The sequence below is a fragment of the Crocodylus siamensis genome, chromosome 10 (assembly GCF_052110815.1).
Source record: "Crocodylus siamensis isolate JL-2025a chromosome 10, ASM5211081v1, whole genome shotgun sequence".
Lineage (NCBI taxonomy): Eukaryota > Metazoa > Chordata > Crocodylia > Crocodylidae > Crocodylus > Crocodylus siamensis.
The window spans coordinates 64,486,672-64,501,496 of NC_143404.1; the positions used below are offsets into that span (position 1 = coordinate 64,486,672).

The window sequence follows — 14,825 nt, forward strand, 5'->3', positions numbered from 1 at the left end:
CCTAAAAGCCCTAGTCTTCAAATTGCAGCATCTGAATGCTCTGCCTACCAGGCAAAGGCTTAGCTCGCGCTGTGGGATCATGCCCCCTCCGCCTGTTCAGTACTGGTGCGGGGAAGCATCACTTCAGCTGCCGTTGAAAATCCATTCCTGACCCTGGCATGAGGTTTCCAACAGTTTTGGGCAGGTCTGGAGGCTTATCATGTTTCCAGGGCTTTGAAAGTTCACAGGTAAATTAAGATTAATTTTCTATTTATTTTCTTTCTCTTACAAGACAACTTATTCAAAAAAAGAAATGTGCTCCTTCTCCCTTTTCAATGTTTTGAGGAAACAGATAACACAAGGCTCTCCCCCAGTCCATTTATTATGTGTGATTTTCCATAGCAAAAATCATTAGAACCAGTACATTTACTTGCTCCTGTTTGTGAAGTTTTGCAGGGATTTAAAAAGTAAGATGTCATCTTTCCCCGTGTGTCTTTTATTCACCTCCATTTTCTGAATCAGGCTCAGAATCCACTAGTTCTACTACACTCAGGTTATTGTTGTTCCCAAGGGTTGCATTTTTTACCATGGCACAAAGGATGGAAATATCAGAGGACTGATTCAGGTAGCTGTCGTCATCAGATGTCCTTTCAGCTTTATTGGATGTTGAATCAGAATCTGGTGGGATTATTATGTAAGAGAAAACGAGAGAGAGCTTTTAAGTGAGCGAAGATGAGCATCACCATGGGTTAGTAGCCCAGCATACTAGAAATGTCACTGAGCTGTGCAAGCCCTTTCTTCAGAATTAACACCTACTGCTTATTGATATTGGTGGCCACCACTTGCTTCCGTCTCTAATTCATTTCACAGGGAAATTTAAATAGTGCTGTTGGCAAACAAATTAACAGGTAAAATAATAATAACCTGATCAGAGAAAGTACAGCATGCTTTCTCTGATCAGAGGAGGGTATGAGGGGTCTTGCAAAGTTTAGCAGGTTAAAGAAAGGCCCCTCACTGTCTCTGAGTCCAAGCCTCCAATCCACCACAGCCCCTCTGCACCACATGCTGGGAGCGAGGCAACAGCAGTACTACGCTAGTTCAGATGTGGCCGCCTGCCTTGTGACCCAATTTGCCAAGTATAACTAAGGTGTTGGTCTTCAGACATCTAGAATAATGGCTCCAAGAACAGCCTATGTCCAGAAAAGCCTACATGCATCAACACAGCATTAGCCGACTTCACCTGAGGTATCATCGTCCTTATTTGCTGACAAGTCTGCGAGGCCAGCAGAAGCAATCCCATCATGAATCCACATCTGATTGGCATTTCCAATCATGACATTATCCAGAGTAGACTTATCGATGCTGAGTTTCTGTGATGAAGTTCCCCCTGTCCTATTGGGTGTGCTGTTACGCAGTGAAAATGAAGAGCTGCTAGGAGGAATTTGACCAAACGAATCTACAGTGAAGAAAAAGGACACGAGCAATAAAAATGATGGCACCAAAACATCCAAAAGGCAAAATGAATGAACATCACAAAAGGTGCTGCACGTGGTTCCTGGAGTTGGGGTGGGAGGGACTTGCATTGCAATAGCAAGAGTGGCAGCATCCAGTGAACTCTAACTTTAACTTCCCAAAATGGAAGAAGATTCTTGAAAAGAAGCAACTTTACCCAAAAAGGAAGAGGTGGTGACAACAGGCAGCACTACAGCGATGGTGGTAATTGTTTGCACATGTATAGTGATTTCCTATGAATCAAAAATGGCTATGTATGGGACTCCTTATTTTACAGAGGATGATAAGCAGCCTTCGCAAGGCCATCACATAAGTGGAACCAAGTCTCCTGGCTCCCACTCCCTCACTCCGAGCACTGCAAAAGGCTGCCCCTCTCTCATCCAGCCTTCCCCTTTGAAGCCACAAGTCATTCTTTCCTTACATGGGTAGGGGGCAACCTGTAGGTGCAATATTAGCCTTGGCCTCTTAGCCTCATCTCCTTCTCTACATGCTTTAGGACAAAGCTGGCCCTGCCTAGCTGGGATGCAGGCTTCAAGCCAAGGCTTATATTCTATGATTCAAGAGGCAGCAGAGTCGAAGGGATGGCTTGGAGATAGGTCAAGGAGAGCTTTTATTATAGGCACAAGCTAAATCTGAGTTACTCCAAGAGCTATGTTCAAATTAATTTTCCCTCAAATCACTACCCTGAAGCCACTCTTCTTCAAAAAACTTCCCTTCTGCTGTTGTGAAAAGGAGTCAGATGAGCATAGAAAGGGTCAAAGGGCAATAATTGCTCCCACAATACAGATTCCAAAGCCCCAAACTGGCCCCATATTTTAACATGTGCAAAACAATTCAAGAACTTACTCCTAAAAGATGGGGGGTTTCTGGCCAGTAGGGGGAGATTTTGCTCATTCATTTCACCAACACACACCACAAACCAACTTGTGTCCCTACCTTTTTCTGGAGTTCCACACTGGCCCACTTGCTGTGCTGGGCTGTCAACAAAGTCTGTCTTGATAATATCCATTTGATTTTTATTACCAACCAGAACATTACGGAGCATGGACCCGGTCACCTGGATGTCCTGGTCACACGGCATAGCTGCTTTAGCTTCCGAGTCATCGTACGAGATCTTGGCGTTCTTTGTTGAACTCATAGAACTCCAAGCAGTTGGGTTACAGTCTGCACCATACACGCAAAAGGAAATCATTGTTAAGGAAAAGGGGGCTGCACATATTTACAACACCAAGACCTGGGCAAGCTCTATGAGCCTACTGAAGTCGATGGCCATCTTTCCATTGATATCAAGGGAGTTTGGATTAGATCTGGTAGAGCAATGGGAGTCAGCCTTTTTGGCAAGTATGTTACAAGTAAGCCCCACCCCTTCTACGAGTGCCACTCCAATCCCTTTCCTCTGCCTGATCGGTCTCTCTGCTTCCTGCCCTGTGCTCCCTGCCTGATCTGCTGCTCTGCTTTCTGCTCCCTGTCCTATCTGGAGCTGTGCTCCCTGCCCTGTTTCTGATCTGCTGCATGCCACAGAGAGGCTGCCCATGCCATTTGTGGCATTCATGCTACAGCTTGGCCACCCCTGCTGTAGAGGATGTCACCTCAGCGGAGTTACTGAGCACCAGGGACAGCAGTCACAGCTCACAACTGTCCCGTAACCAATGTGCCATATCTGCTCCTTGCTTGAAATGGAGGCATCCAAAGAACAAAGAGGTGCTTATCAGATGCAGCAAAGATATTTTTACGTTTTGAGTAAGACCCCACCTATGCTGGGGTAATGTAGTTGTCTAATAACACTATACAATGATTTCGCATTCACTGCAGACAAGACCTACCTTGTTTCAAGACATCTGGCTGCACCAAGCAAAACACAACAATCCTAATTTACAATATTCTGCACCTCCACTTGCTAAGAGAGCTGTTGGCCTGGCCAACCAATCAGTGCAGGGACAAGATAGTATCTACAGGTGCAAATGCAAATGTTTGTCATGTACATTTAGAGCCCAGGTTGACAGTAGATGTCCATTCAATTAACCAAACCTCAGGATTTAAAAGCTCTGTGAATGTTTGGAGTTGGGATATAATATATATTAATGGCATTAAGGAAAACTCTGAAGTAGAATACATAAAGCTGGTTGAAAGCTGGTTATACAGGAAAAGACAGATTCTTCAAATTAAAAAATGCCATGGAACGCATCAGTTTTCACAATGAGAAAAATGTCAACTTTTAAATTTTTTTATTTAATTGCATTGAGATTTTTTTTATTTCCATTTAAAATACGAATCTTAATATTGTATTGTTATAATGTTTCAATATTATGGCAATTACACTATTTGATGTTACTTAAGAGAAAGTTTTTGGCATTTCTGTTTGAGAAGCCACTTAAAAATCTTGACATTTTATTCCAGTCTAAAATAAACATGTTTCAAAAAGCCACTTAGCCTATTTTCTGACCAGTTTTAGTTCAGTGCCTTTTGATCACTAATTATGATGGCTATTGTTCATAAATAGTAGAATATCAAGAACATTTTAGTGAGAAATAATTACCATTGTTTTGGCCCATCACGCCTGCAGTATTGTTATTCCCAACCTGTGTAGCAGTGGAATGAGAAATTTGAACAACATGGTGATTCCCTGGCAGAGAAATATTGTTTGTTGGATTATTCTGAAAAATATAGACCATACTCGGCTTCACTTTAGGACCTGTTGCTTGGTAATCTGTAACAAAATAAAAGGCACATTAGTCGCTAATAGATTGACAAGTTACCATCAAAGTGATTATATATGGAATGGGGTAAGAAAAACCAAACTGGAAGTTCAGCTTTCTGAAAGAAAGCTCTTAGAAAAGGCTCTAATTAAAGCACTCACAGCATCTTGTGTCCTCAGCGTCCCATGCTTCAAAATGGCTCCTTCAATGCGTTTTAGTGAAAGCATCCCTACCCCCATTTGAAATGCTGGAACGCTGAATACACAAGATGTGGAGGCTATTGCAGTGCGGTAATTAGCACACTGCAATTACAGCGCATCAGAGCAACGTCCCTGCACATCTGCGGGTACCCTATGAAAGCAAGTGTGAGCGAATGTAACTTCTGATCAAACTAGTCAGTAGTGAAAGCTGCCATAAGCCACCCAGTGGTACCCAAAAGTGAGGTAGAGTAACCAACAACAATAGGGATACCATATATCTAAAGGCAAATGCTGATTTTGTAAAAGAACCGATCAACCAAAATGTGGTGAACAATTTCAGAAGGAGAATTATACAAGACTTCTCTTTTTCCAGTATATAACAACATCTAGTGATTATTCAGTGCTAAAAAGATCAAGAGCTCTGAGTTCTGAATTTGAGGGGAAGTACATGAGTTATTCCCAGGTGACACATGGGGAAATGGAAGCACAGAGCTGTTAAATCACAGCCGACCCCAGGTCCCCACAAAGGGAATCCACAAGATGAGTCAGAGGCATTGACTGCAGCCTCCCAACCCCCAACCCTCTTCATCATCATTTGTGCTTAAAGGTAAAACCTCAGTGTGGATATGCAAATTGACCAGTAGTCAAAAGTCTCTGCTCTGAACTGGCTCAGGAAAAGAACTTGGTTTTCTAGCTGAAAGTCTTTCCAGCCAAAAAGAAAACAAAGCACCCTTTTGTGACGGAGCCCAGAATTGGGCTATGAGGGCCTCTCCCAGTACAGTACCTGCTCCCTCACCATAACGTGACCACAGTTTATGTTCTTCATTGAAGTGTAAGAGATGTTTTTTCATCAGTGCATGTAAATCTGGATTGACGTCCTTTTGCGTCTGCTTCCCAAGGTGTTTGGCAATGCTTAAAGCCCTCTGAGGTCCATTTTCCTGCAGAAATGTCCATATCCTTTTCTCTGAGAAACAAAGGCCTGGCTTATTGATTCAATCTGACTACAGGAGGATAATCCAGCTGTTTGTAGCATGTCCCCTGGAAAGACTGGGCCAAGAGTACCCACCCTGGCACCTGTGGCCATTCACAGTCCACCGGCTTGAAGCACTTTTCCAGGATTGTGAGTAAGGAGCGCCAGGCTACCACCTGGGCGCAAGTGCCCAGACTCGGCCCCGCCACTGTATTTGCTGAAGAGGAAATGGGGAGTAGGGACGACCCTGGCTCTGCCTGCAGGCACCAATTACCAGGGCTGGTTGGCTGCACATGTTTAAGAGAGGAGTAAGCCCCTAAAGGCATGTTGCAATGCCTCTACACCCCTTTGCACCAATGGCATCTGGGAAGGACTCTGCCTCTCTGAAAGAGTATTTCTAATGGCTCATGTGGAAAAATCAGGCTGTGCCTGCCACATCCCATTGCCTATACAAGCACTAGCAAGGGAATGGTGTTTGCTAGGCTTCTACACATGCTCTAGCACAGCAGTTCCCAAACTCTGCCAGATTGTGCACCACCGGTTTAAAATGATACAACCTGAAGTACCACCAACACATTTTTGTCATATAAAGCAATTATAATAAATCTCTTAACGCGTACTGACAGGTTGTCTGGTGGTGCGCGTACCACAGATTGGGACTCTAGCACACTGCTGAGATCAGTAAACCTCCGTTGTGGCTGCTGACACCCAAGGAATTAAAATCAGCCTATTCAGCCTTGGAAACTTAACATGCACCAAATGGCTTACGTGTTTCTGTCAGTCCACTGTTGTTGCTCACAGGCACCACCTCATTCCCATGCCGGCCCCTTGGCACCAGGGCAGTGTCAGCTACAAGAGAGAACATTGTCGGGCACTGTAACTTGTATGAAAGGACAACTGTGAAAGATCTGCTGTTTAGCCAGACAGAGGGACAAGGTCCTCCTCCTCCTGTCTTGTGCCAGTCTCCAAAGCCACATTTGCATCCTTGCTTGAGTCCTTTCCCCAAGCCCAGAGAACAGGGGGCTTTGCAAGCATTCAGCCGGGAGAGCTGATGGCCCATTTCTGGAGCACGCCATACGAGGTGGGGCATGTGGATTTGACTTGACCGGGGAAACAGCGGGGCACTTTTTGACCTTTGCATGGGCTTTGTCGCTCTCTCTAGTTAGTTTACAGCCAAAGATCACTGGCTGGAAGTACCTCGTTCTTTATAGTGCTTTACAGACTTATATCCCTGACCCCAATTTTACAGGTGGGGAAAAAAAGGCACAGAGAGAAATCCAAGGACCCTCATCAGACAAGTGGACAGGCTGGGACTATAATGTGGGTGCCCCGAGTCCGCATCCAGTGTTCTGTCACCTTCTGATAAAAGACCCCAATGTTCCCTGTGAAAGGGAGGAAAAGCTCGAGTTTAACAGCAGAGAGGTTCTTGCAGATTTTTCTGTTGGGAATGATCTGCCTCCCAGAGGAAAAAGGGGAAGATTTTAGGAGGTCCACAGGATTCAAAGTGCATTGGCTGGTTTCTTCTGCAGAAGCTTCACTTAGAGACCTAATCTCCCACAGCTTCTCCTGACATCTTCCATGACGTGAGGCAAGACGGCCTCCAGTATGGGCCAAGAGGCAGTGCCTCATCCTTGGGCATCTATACATGGGCCGGGGTTCGGGGCCCTTTAATTAAAGTGGCTCCAAGAGCTGCTCTAATTAAAGCGCCTGCAGCATCACGTGTATTCAGCGTCCCGTGCTTCATTCAACGAGCTTCAGTTCAAGCGCCCCTGCTGCCATTTTGAAGCATGGGGGAACTGAATAGACATGACAGGTTGCTGCAGCGCATTTCATAGTTTCATAGTTGGCAGGGTCGGAAGGGACCTAAGCAGATCATCTAGTCCAATCCCCTGCCTTGGCAGGAAAGGGTGCTGGGGTCAAATGACCCCAACTAGGTCTACCTCCTTTTGAAGACCTCCATGGTAAGGGCAAGCACCACTTCCCTTGGAAGTTGGTTCCAGCTCCTAGCCGCCCTGACCGTGAAGTAGCGCTTCCTGATGTCTAGCCTGAATCTACTGTCAGTCAACCTGTGGCCGTTGCTGCTTGTTACCCTGGTAGTGGTGGGCAGAACAGTTCCTCAAGCACTCTGGGGTAGGGATTGTCAGGGCCTGCTGATCTGAACACATCTAGTCAATTAATTAACACACTCCAGCAGACTTAATTAATCGAATTAGCATGTGTCAGACCAGATGTCCAGTGTGTGTATAGATGCCCCTCGTGTGCTGGAGGAGAATCTAGAGCATGCTGCCCCTACCACAGCTCTGACATATGCAGAGGCTCTCGTAGGGAGGTGTGCCAGACAGGCTGAACTGCCCTTTCTATGTGTGAAAGTATGAGAAGGGGCCTGACACCCAGAAATAGGCCTGAGCCAGCTTTAGTTGGCATCTGGAATGCACAAGACTGCAAATATTCCTAAAAAAGCTGTTTTAAGCATTGTGTTCTCAGAAAGCATGACACAGGGTTTATTTATCTTCCCTACAAATCCCTCTGGACACTACTCTCAGTGCAGGATGTGCTCTAGGACTACACGTACCTTCTGCTTTATTCAAATTTCAGTTCTGTATGAAAGAGAGAAAGAGAGAAAGCCAATTGACTTGCTACCCACTGGACTGAGTAAAAAATGAACTCCAAGTAATTGAGGTCAAGGGCTCAATGGTCTCTGATAGTTAGGCTGTAATGTAGCTATAGCCTTGCAAACAGAATCTCCTCTCAATTGCTCTCAGTATCAGAAGGTTGCAGATAGAGCGTAAAAAGGTTTTCAAAACATTTACCAGCTGCTGGCTGGGGGGTTTCCTGCTCCATACCGCCTGCACAGACAACCCATTTGCCACTGTCCAGTTTCTCTATTTGGCCTTCCTTCTGCAGTGTGTACAGCACATGATTGGCTTCCCGCTTCATAACTGAACATGCACTGGCAACTTCAATGGCCTTTTTTGGAGTCTTAGCTGCCCTTAAATAGTCCAAGATGCGTTGCTTCAGTTCTGGAGCGAAAGGCAAGAGCAAAAGGCTGTCTATAAATTAAAGCAATTAAAACATTGGTTTTGGATTGTTATTTATTTATTTTGCAGCTGAACTTTCCCCCCATTAATCTCTAGCTTGTATTAGGATTTGGAAGCATGGGTATAACACGTATATAATTATAATCACAGAAAGCGAAAATGTACCTCAGCCACAGAGCAGTTTGACGATGGAGGCAGGAACCATGATGAGACTACAGGATGTTGTGGCTGGCACTGCCCCTATCCATCATGGCCACTGTGCTGCTACTAAAAGGCTCTTTTTAAATCTTGTGTGTCTACTCACTCACATCAGCTTAAGGACTTATTTTTTTTAAAGTGACACCCTCATTATAGCTGCACATTTCTGGCTGTGAAGGACCTACTTGTCCACCTCACAGAACTAGTATCACTGACGATGTCCATATCCCATCCTCCATTGTAGTGACAGATTATAGGATGTGGTATATTTAGACCACAAACGGACTTTGTTTAAAAGAAATGATGCAAGGAAAAGCGCTGCATACATTCAAAGCTGGTTCCCTGGTTGAAGCCAGTCCCATAACTAAGAGCACTGACAGAAGTGACATTTTTTTGCGTGACTGGCCCCCCTAAGGGCTCTACAGCCATGCCCTGACAGAAGTGCACGGCTGCAGAGCCCAACTGCATGACGATCTGAATCCTCATTACATGAGCATTCAGATGAAGGTGCTCCAAAGAGAAGCACCTTCACATGAATATCTGTCAGTCCATGCTGGGATCCCCAGCCCTGGTACTGTCTTCAGAATGAGAGGGGGAGAAGTGAAGGGAGGAAGCTTGGTTTGGGGTTTGCCCAGCCTGCACTGGAGGTTGGGGCAGGTAAATTGGAGCCTCCCTTCCCCCTAGGTAGGGGCTAGGGGAGAGAGTCTACAAACACGCAGCCACTCCAAACTGGAGCTCAATCCCCCAACCCCCTGGACATCTGCTGGGTCAGGGTGGATCGTTGTAACTCATGGCACTTGTTGTAAAGCACCGTGAATTACAGCAGGGAGCTGCACATCTATCAGCACCACCCTAAGGCATGAAGGAATTGACTTGCCACTTGCCCCAGGTCTGCCTTGAAAGGGTTTCTTTAATGAAAACTAGAAAATAGTGAGAAGTAGAGCAGACCTTGAGGTGCCTCCTCACCAATGACCACACAAAGAGCAGAAAGAGCTTCTCTAATCAGAAGTACATTAGTATATCTAACCAAACCTCACTTTATTTCCCCAGGAATACCAATGCTGAGAAATCCTACCAGCACGTTTGCCCTTGCATGCAAACTAATTTAATCAAGAAACAGGAAATGTGAGGCAAGTAAGTTTAGCTGTCATTTTACAAAAAACAATTAAATGCATGAGATGTGTCCTAATGATATTATTAAAAAGAAATTCCAATCTTCTGTTAGCAGCAGCATTAATTATGGCGAGCACATCACATTCACTATCATTTACAAGAGGAAATCTTGTTGCTATACAGCCTTTTAGAAAAATTTTAAAATAAAAACGTTTGATTCAATCCCCCCAGGAAAGCCCCCACAAGAAGCCACATTTGAATGAAGCTGTGATTATCTTTGTTTTTTCAGGCTGGTAATAAAAGAAGTCATAAATAATGCTGAGCAACACACTGTGAAATGCTGTATTTTCTCACACATTATGCACACCTTTTTCCTCCCCAGAACACTCTGCTATAAATTGGTGTGCGTATCATATATAAGAGAATATGGTAAGAGCAGTTTCTGCTAATCACTGGACAAAAACAGAAGTAAAAGCCTGCATGTGAGCCACAAGGCTCAGCCCTGTAGCTGCTGCTACTCATTTACTTACTACAAGGAAAGATCTTTTTTCTTCATTCTGCCTTTCAAAATCAAGGTGTGTGTCTTATTCCAGGGCATGCTATAAGTGAGAAAATATAGCTTCTTTTACCCATTATACACCAGCTATGGGTCAATCTACAATAAGATGCGAGGCACTAACTCATGGACTTTTGCATAACTCAGTGACAAAAGCAAATTGCCTTTTGCCATTGGAAAAGTACACAAGCAGCTTAGGGCTATACATTATGCATTGAGTTAGCCATAATAATGCACTTAAACCCAAAAGATGATTATGGATATTAACTATATGTATTCAAAATTTGGATGTTACATCTGGCAGCCTGAGCACCTCTCTAACAGCAATGACTACTCTAGGCCCCAGGTGGTGAAGGGACTTCGTTTTATCTCCTCAAAGCAATTAAGATCTCATCTGAATCAGGGCAAGACTTCGTTTTGTAGGGCAGCCTTTCCTAGGAAGAATGGCATTGAATCCCAGCTTACGTTCTTCAAACTGAGTCTTAGTTACATGCTGTCCTGCCCTCCCCACCCACACTGAAATAAAACAGTTCAGGAAGAAAGAAAGAAAAATTTTGCTGGAGTTTCCTATCTTTTAAGTTACATTTCCTCTGGCTTTTGCTGTGGGAGGAGCCATTGATCAGCTGTTAAAAGCTTCCTTGGATGGTACCCAAGATTCCTTTACAAGTTGAGACTGATTTTGGAATTACTGACTGATCTCAAGGATCTGAGAACATCAAATGCACCTTCCCAACTGAAAGAGAAAGTCATCAATAGAGCTCACCATAAAGGGACATTTATTCAGGGCCATGAGCAAACTTATTATACATCAAAGCTAGCTTGTAGTGAGGTTTTCAATCCAAATTCAGCACAGGAGCACTTAAAAATATATAACTCAGCTAAAATTCATGCAGAGAGCCATGTGGCTATCAGCAAAAGCAGCCTGAGAACAAGCAAATGCATTAGTTGAGTGATTATGTGGATACCTGCTGAAAGAGGGGGATTTGCAATTATCCATGGATGATTTTCTACATGTACATCTCCCGTTATAGTGTAAAATCAATTAACAATAGTCATTTGCTTCTGAACACATTGGTTGGAGAGAAACATTAGTTCAGAAACATTAATTTCTGGACAAATGTTTACAATTAAAATGTGATTTTGATTCCACTCAAGTCCTGCACCAACACATTGTATCTAGGCCAAATTCAGAGGATAAATGAGCATCTTCAAAAATACAGTTCAAGCTGCAGAATGATGGGAAATGCCCCCATATGGTTTGCTTTTAGGAAGATATGAGATGCCTAGTAAAGGTGGTGAAGGGATCAGACTGTTCTTGCTTCATAAACCTTTACCCCTTGACAAGCAAGCTCCAAAAGAAACTTTTTGCACAATTCTGAAGTGTTTGGAAGCAACAGCCACCAAATATCACAGGAAAGTCAGTTCCCAGGTTATTTCCAACTCTGCATACAATATGGTTTGCAAAACTCAACTCCACCTTACGAGGACATGGTGCCAATACAAACTGTAGCCAAATGCCACCCTTTCCCAGGGTCACCCAGCTGGAAAGTTTAAGAGACAAACTGAAAAAAAAAAAGCTTAGATTTGTCCTCACTTCTTCTTTCCTTCTCCAAAAGAGCAACAAAGTTATTCTGCATTTACCAGGATGTAACCTAGAAGGGGACCGAAAGGGGGGACCCAACTCACAGTATTAGCAATGGGAATTTTGGCTTCATAGACATCCCCAAGGGAGTGTGAAGGAATCCACAGGAGAGTTGTTGAAGATAACAAGTAGCAATGCTATACCAGAGACCCTGCTCCTGGAAAGATTTACACGGTAAGCAGTCCTTGGGGAGTCAGTGGAACTTTCCACAGGAAGATGTGTAGACATGACTGGACCTCAAAATATCTATTGATGATAAATACTGGAGAGAAGTGAGGAGAAGACAGGAAGTCCGTATAAAGGGACCAGCCTTTCCAGCCAAAATGAAAAGAAAGGGAAAAGTAAAATTGCATTTTCTATGGATAAACCAGCTTTACAGCAAATCAGCCTGTCATTCATATTGGTGCTATATCCATTGCAGAAATGGCTCCTGCACAGTCTTGAAGTGGACAAAGCAGCAGCCTGATCCTGAAAGGTGCTGCCCTTGCAGAGAGCCCTCCTATCCCATTTAATACAGTGGAAGCTAAGGGTGCACAGCTCGCAGGATGAGGCCTGCGGTTGGAACACTGCAATGTATTTAGATCCCCTGCAGTTGCCATGCTGACGGGGCATTGAGTATTAGAGACTGGCACCCTCGTCACCCTGGCTATAGCAAGTGATGCATAGTCCACCTCCACTATCAAGTAGCACATAAAATACAGAGCAGCAAAATGGATGGGCGTTTTCGGTGCCAGCTCTCATCAAACCCAATTTTGGGCCATGTCATTGTTTTCCTTAATTAGTGTGATGATTTTGCCTGCACACATTTAGTTAAAACATAACAGTCCCACATGCTTCAGGCCAAGCACAGCTGGTAGCACCTGGGAAGCATGGGTACTGCCTCAGTTGGGGGGGGGGGGCATGTGCCCCCCCCTCAGCAACCAGCGGGGAGGGTCCCCCTCATGGCCAATAGTGCTGACAGACCCTACTGGCCAACTGCTGCAGCCGCTTCCAGAATGGATCTGGCCATTTCTAGGAGCGCCATGGCACTCCCACTCCCTGGCCAGTGCTTGCAACGAGTGTGGCTGGTCAGGGGGTACATATGCACCCCTACGCATCACCACTGCAGGGGAGCAAGTCTCGCTGGCTGAGGCAGTGCTATACCAGAGTTCAGCTGCTATGGGCTTCACGCAACTAAACCTGTGGGTGCCATTTCCAGAGGCTCCCTTGTCCTCCAGGCTGGTGTTGGCATGAACCTGGAGACAGTTGAGGGACCAAAGGAAGAAACCGGCAAGTTTTATGTCCACCCAAAACCCTTTGGCTCTCTTCATGGTGACTGCCTGAATGACCTGCTCTCCCCACCCACCAGCTTCAGGATGAAGGGGTCAGTAAGAAAACCCGATGCTTTCCCAAGTCCCACAACTAGAGCTGATCAAAACTTTTTCACCACTGCCTGTAAGACAGAATCAAATTTGGGTCTACCCAGCTGTTGTTACTCATCTTGTCTACTTTCAGCCAACATTTTCAGAAAAACTCAGACTTCTGTCTGTTAAAGAAGGCTGTTTCTAAGATTTGGGCTGAAAGCTGACAGTTCTCCATTATTCAATTAATGAAATTGTTATTATTGAAATATTTCCTAGAAAAACACTCCAGTCCTGCTCATGACATCCCCAAGAAAGCAGGAACTTTTCCTAACTCCCTTCTCAATTACAAAAAACACAGAAGACATAATTTAGCTTTCTAATCTCCATGTCTCTCAGTTTCCTGTTCAAGACATTTACTACCCAGCATAGTGTGTCTGCTTCCGTTTATATGCTGCAGAGCAGCAGGAATTAACTGGTCAAGGAAAATAGCCAGCAGTTGGGAAAACTAGGTAGAAGCCCAAATGTAGGAGATGTTTGAAGGCCAGTCTTACCTTCCTTGGATGCTGTTTTTGCCATTTTTCCAAAGTCCTGATACAGATCAAAAGACAAATTCAGTTAGCCGGAAACTTACGGACTCCAGCTTAAAAAGAAAGCCTGTGTCAGTGCCAGGAAGAAACAAATGTACAGTCAGACTAAGAGAAAGCCGGAACTTGTTGCTTGTGGCTTAGTTTCTAACTCCAATTTGAGGCTTGGCTTCTAAACAAGACTTGTGCTGCATCAGGAAAGCGAAGCGAAAGTGAAACTTAACTATTGGTTTATAAAACAAAACTTACTGATCTCACAGGACACAGCCCTTCTTTTCTGATAGGTAAGTGGTAACACATGACACCATGACAAACAGCTTTGGACAAGTCTAAACTGCAGCAGGCTTGCCGTACCTCAATACAACTAGAGCAGCCTTCGTCTGATAAGGAAGATAAGGAGCTTCCAAAGCACTTCACAAAAGCTTCGGAGCCACTTTGGAGATCTGGCCATAGGATATAATGGGGAATCAATGAAATGTCTATAACTGGATGCACCCCTGCAAGTTTCATCCAAATCAGACAAAAACCAACAAAAGTTATAGATATTTCATTGATTCCCCATTACATCCTATGGCCAGATCTCCGAAGCCTCGGAGCTGCCTTGGAGCCGCTTCGACTGGATCAAAGCAGAAACCCAGTCCGGAGCTCCAGATTGGATCCCTGTCATCCAAAGCAGCCGGATCCAAAGCCAGACTGAATAGCTGCCTACTCGCACAGGCCTAGCAGAAATGTGGCTAAACAGAAGGCCAAGAGTCTGCTTCTGAGTTAACGGTAGTGTGAACCTTTGCAGATGAGACAACGAGCTTGGTCAGCAAAGTAAAGGAAGCCATCAGACACAGTTAAACAAAGCACAAGGCCTGAAAGGAGATAAGGGAAGACCATATATTAAATAATCCAAACACATTACTGTATATCATAACTTTATCTTAAAATATTAGCAGTAGTGATTGATGTAACCAAATGTATTAGATGTTATTTTGCTATAATAGATATA

The 14,825-nt window shown here is 44.4% G+C and overlaps 1 protein-coding gene across 2 annotated transcripts; it reads right to left on the reverse strand.

The window, feature by feature from the left end:
• Positions 1–309: 309 nt before the first annotated feature.
• ZBP1 (Z-DNA binding protein 1) lies at positions 310–14,038 on the reverse strand. 2 transcript variants are annotated; one of them, XM_090065126.1, is made up of 8 exons: positions 13,799–14,038; positions 8,168–8,377; positions 6,126–6,206; positions 5,172–5,351; positions 4,028–4,198; positions 2,428–2,655; positions 1,220–1,435; positions 310–657 (listed from the first exon to the last, which is right to left on the reverse strand). In XM_090065126.1, the coding sequence occupies exons 1-8, from the start codon at positions 13,821–13,823 to the stop codon at positions 476–478; spliced, it is 1,293 nt and encodes a 430-aa protein (XP_089921252.1). In that variant the 5' UTR covers positions 13,824–14,038; the 3' UTR covers positions 310–475. The 2 variants fall into 2 exon arrangements, with proteins under 2 accessions (XP_089921252.1, XP_089921251.1); XM_090065125.1 differs by lacking the exons at positions 8,168–8,377; positions 13,799–14,038 and having other exon boundaries at positions 6,126–6,498.
• Positions 14,039–14,825: the final 787 nt, after the last annotated feature.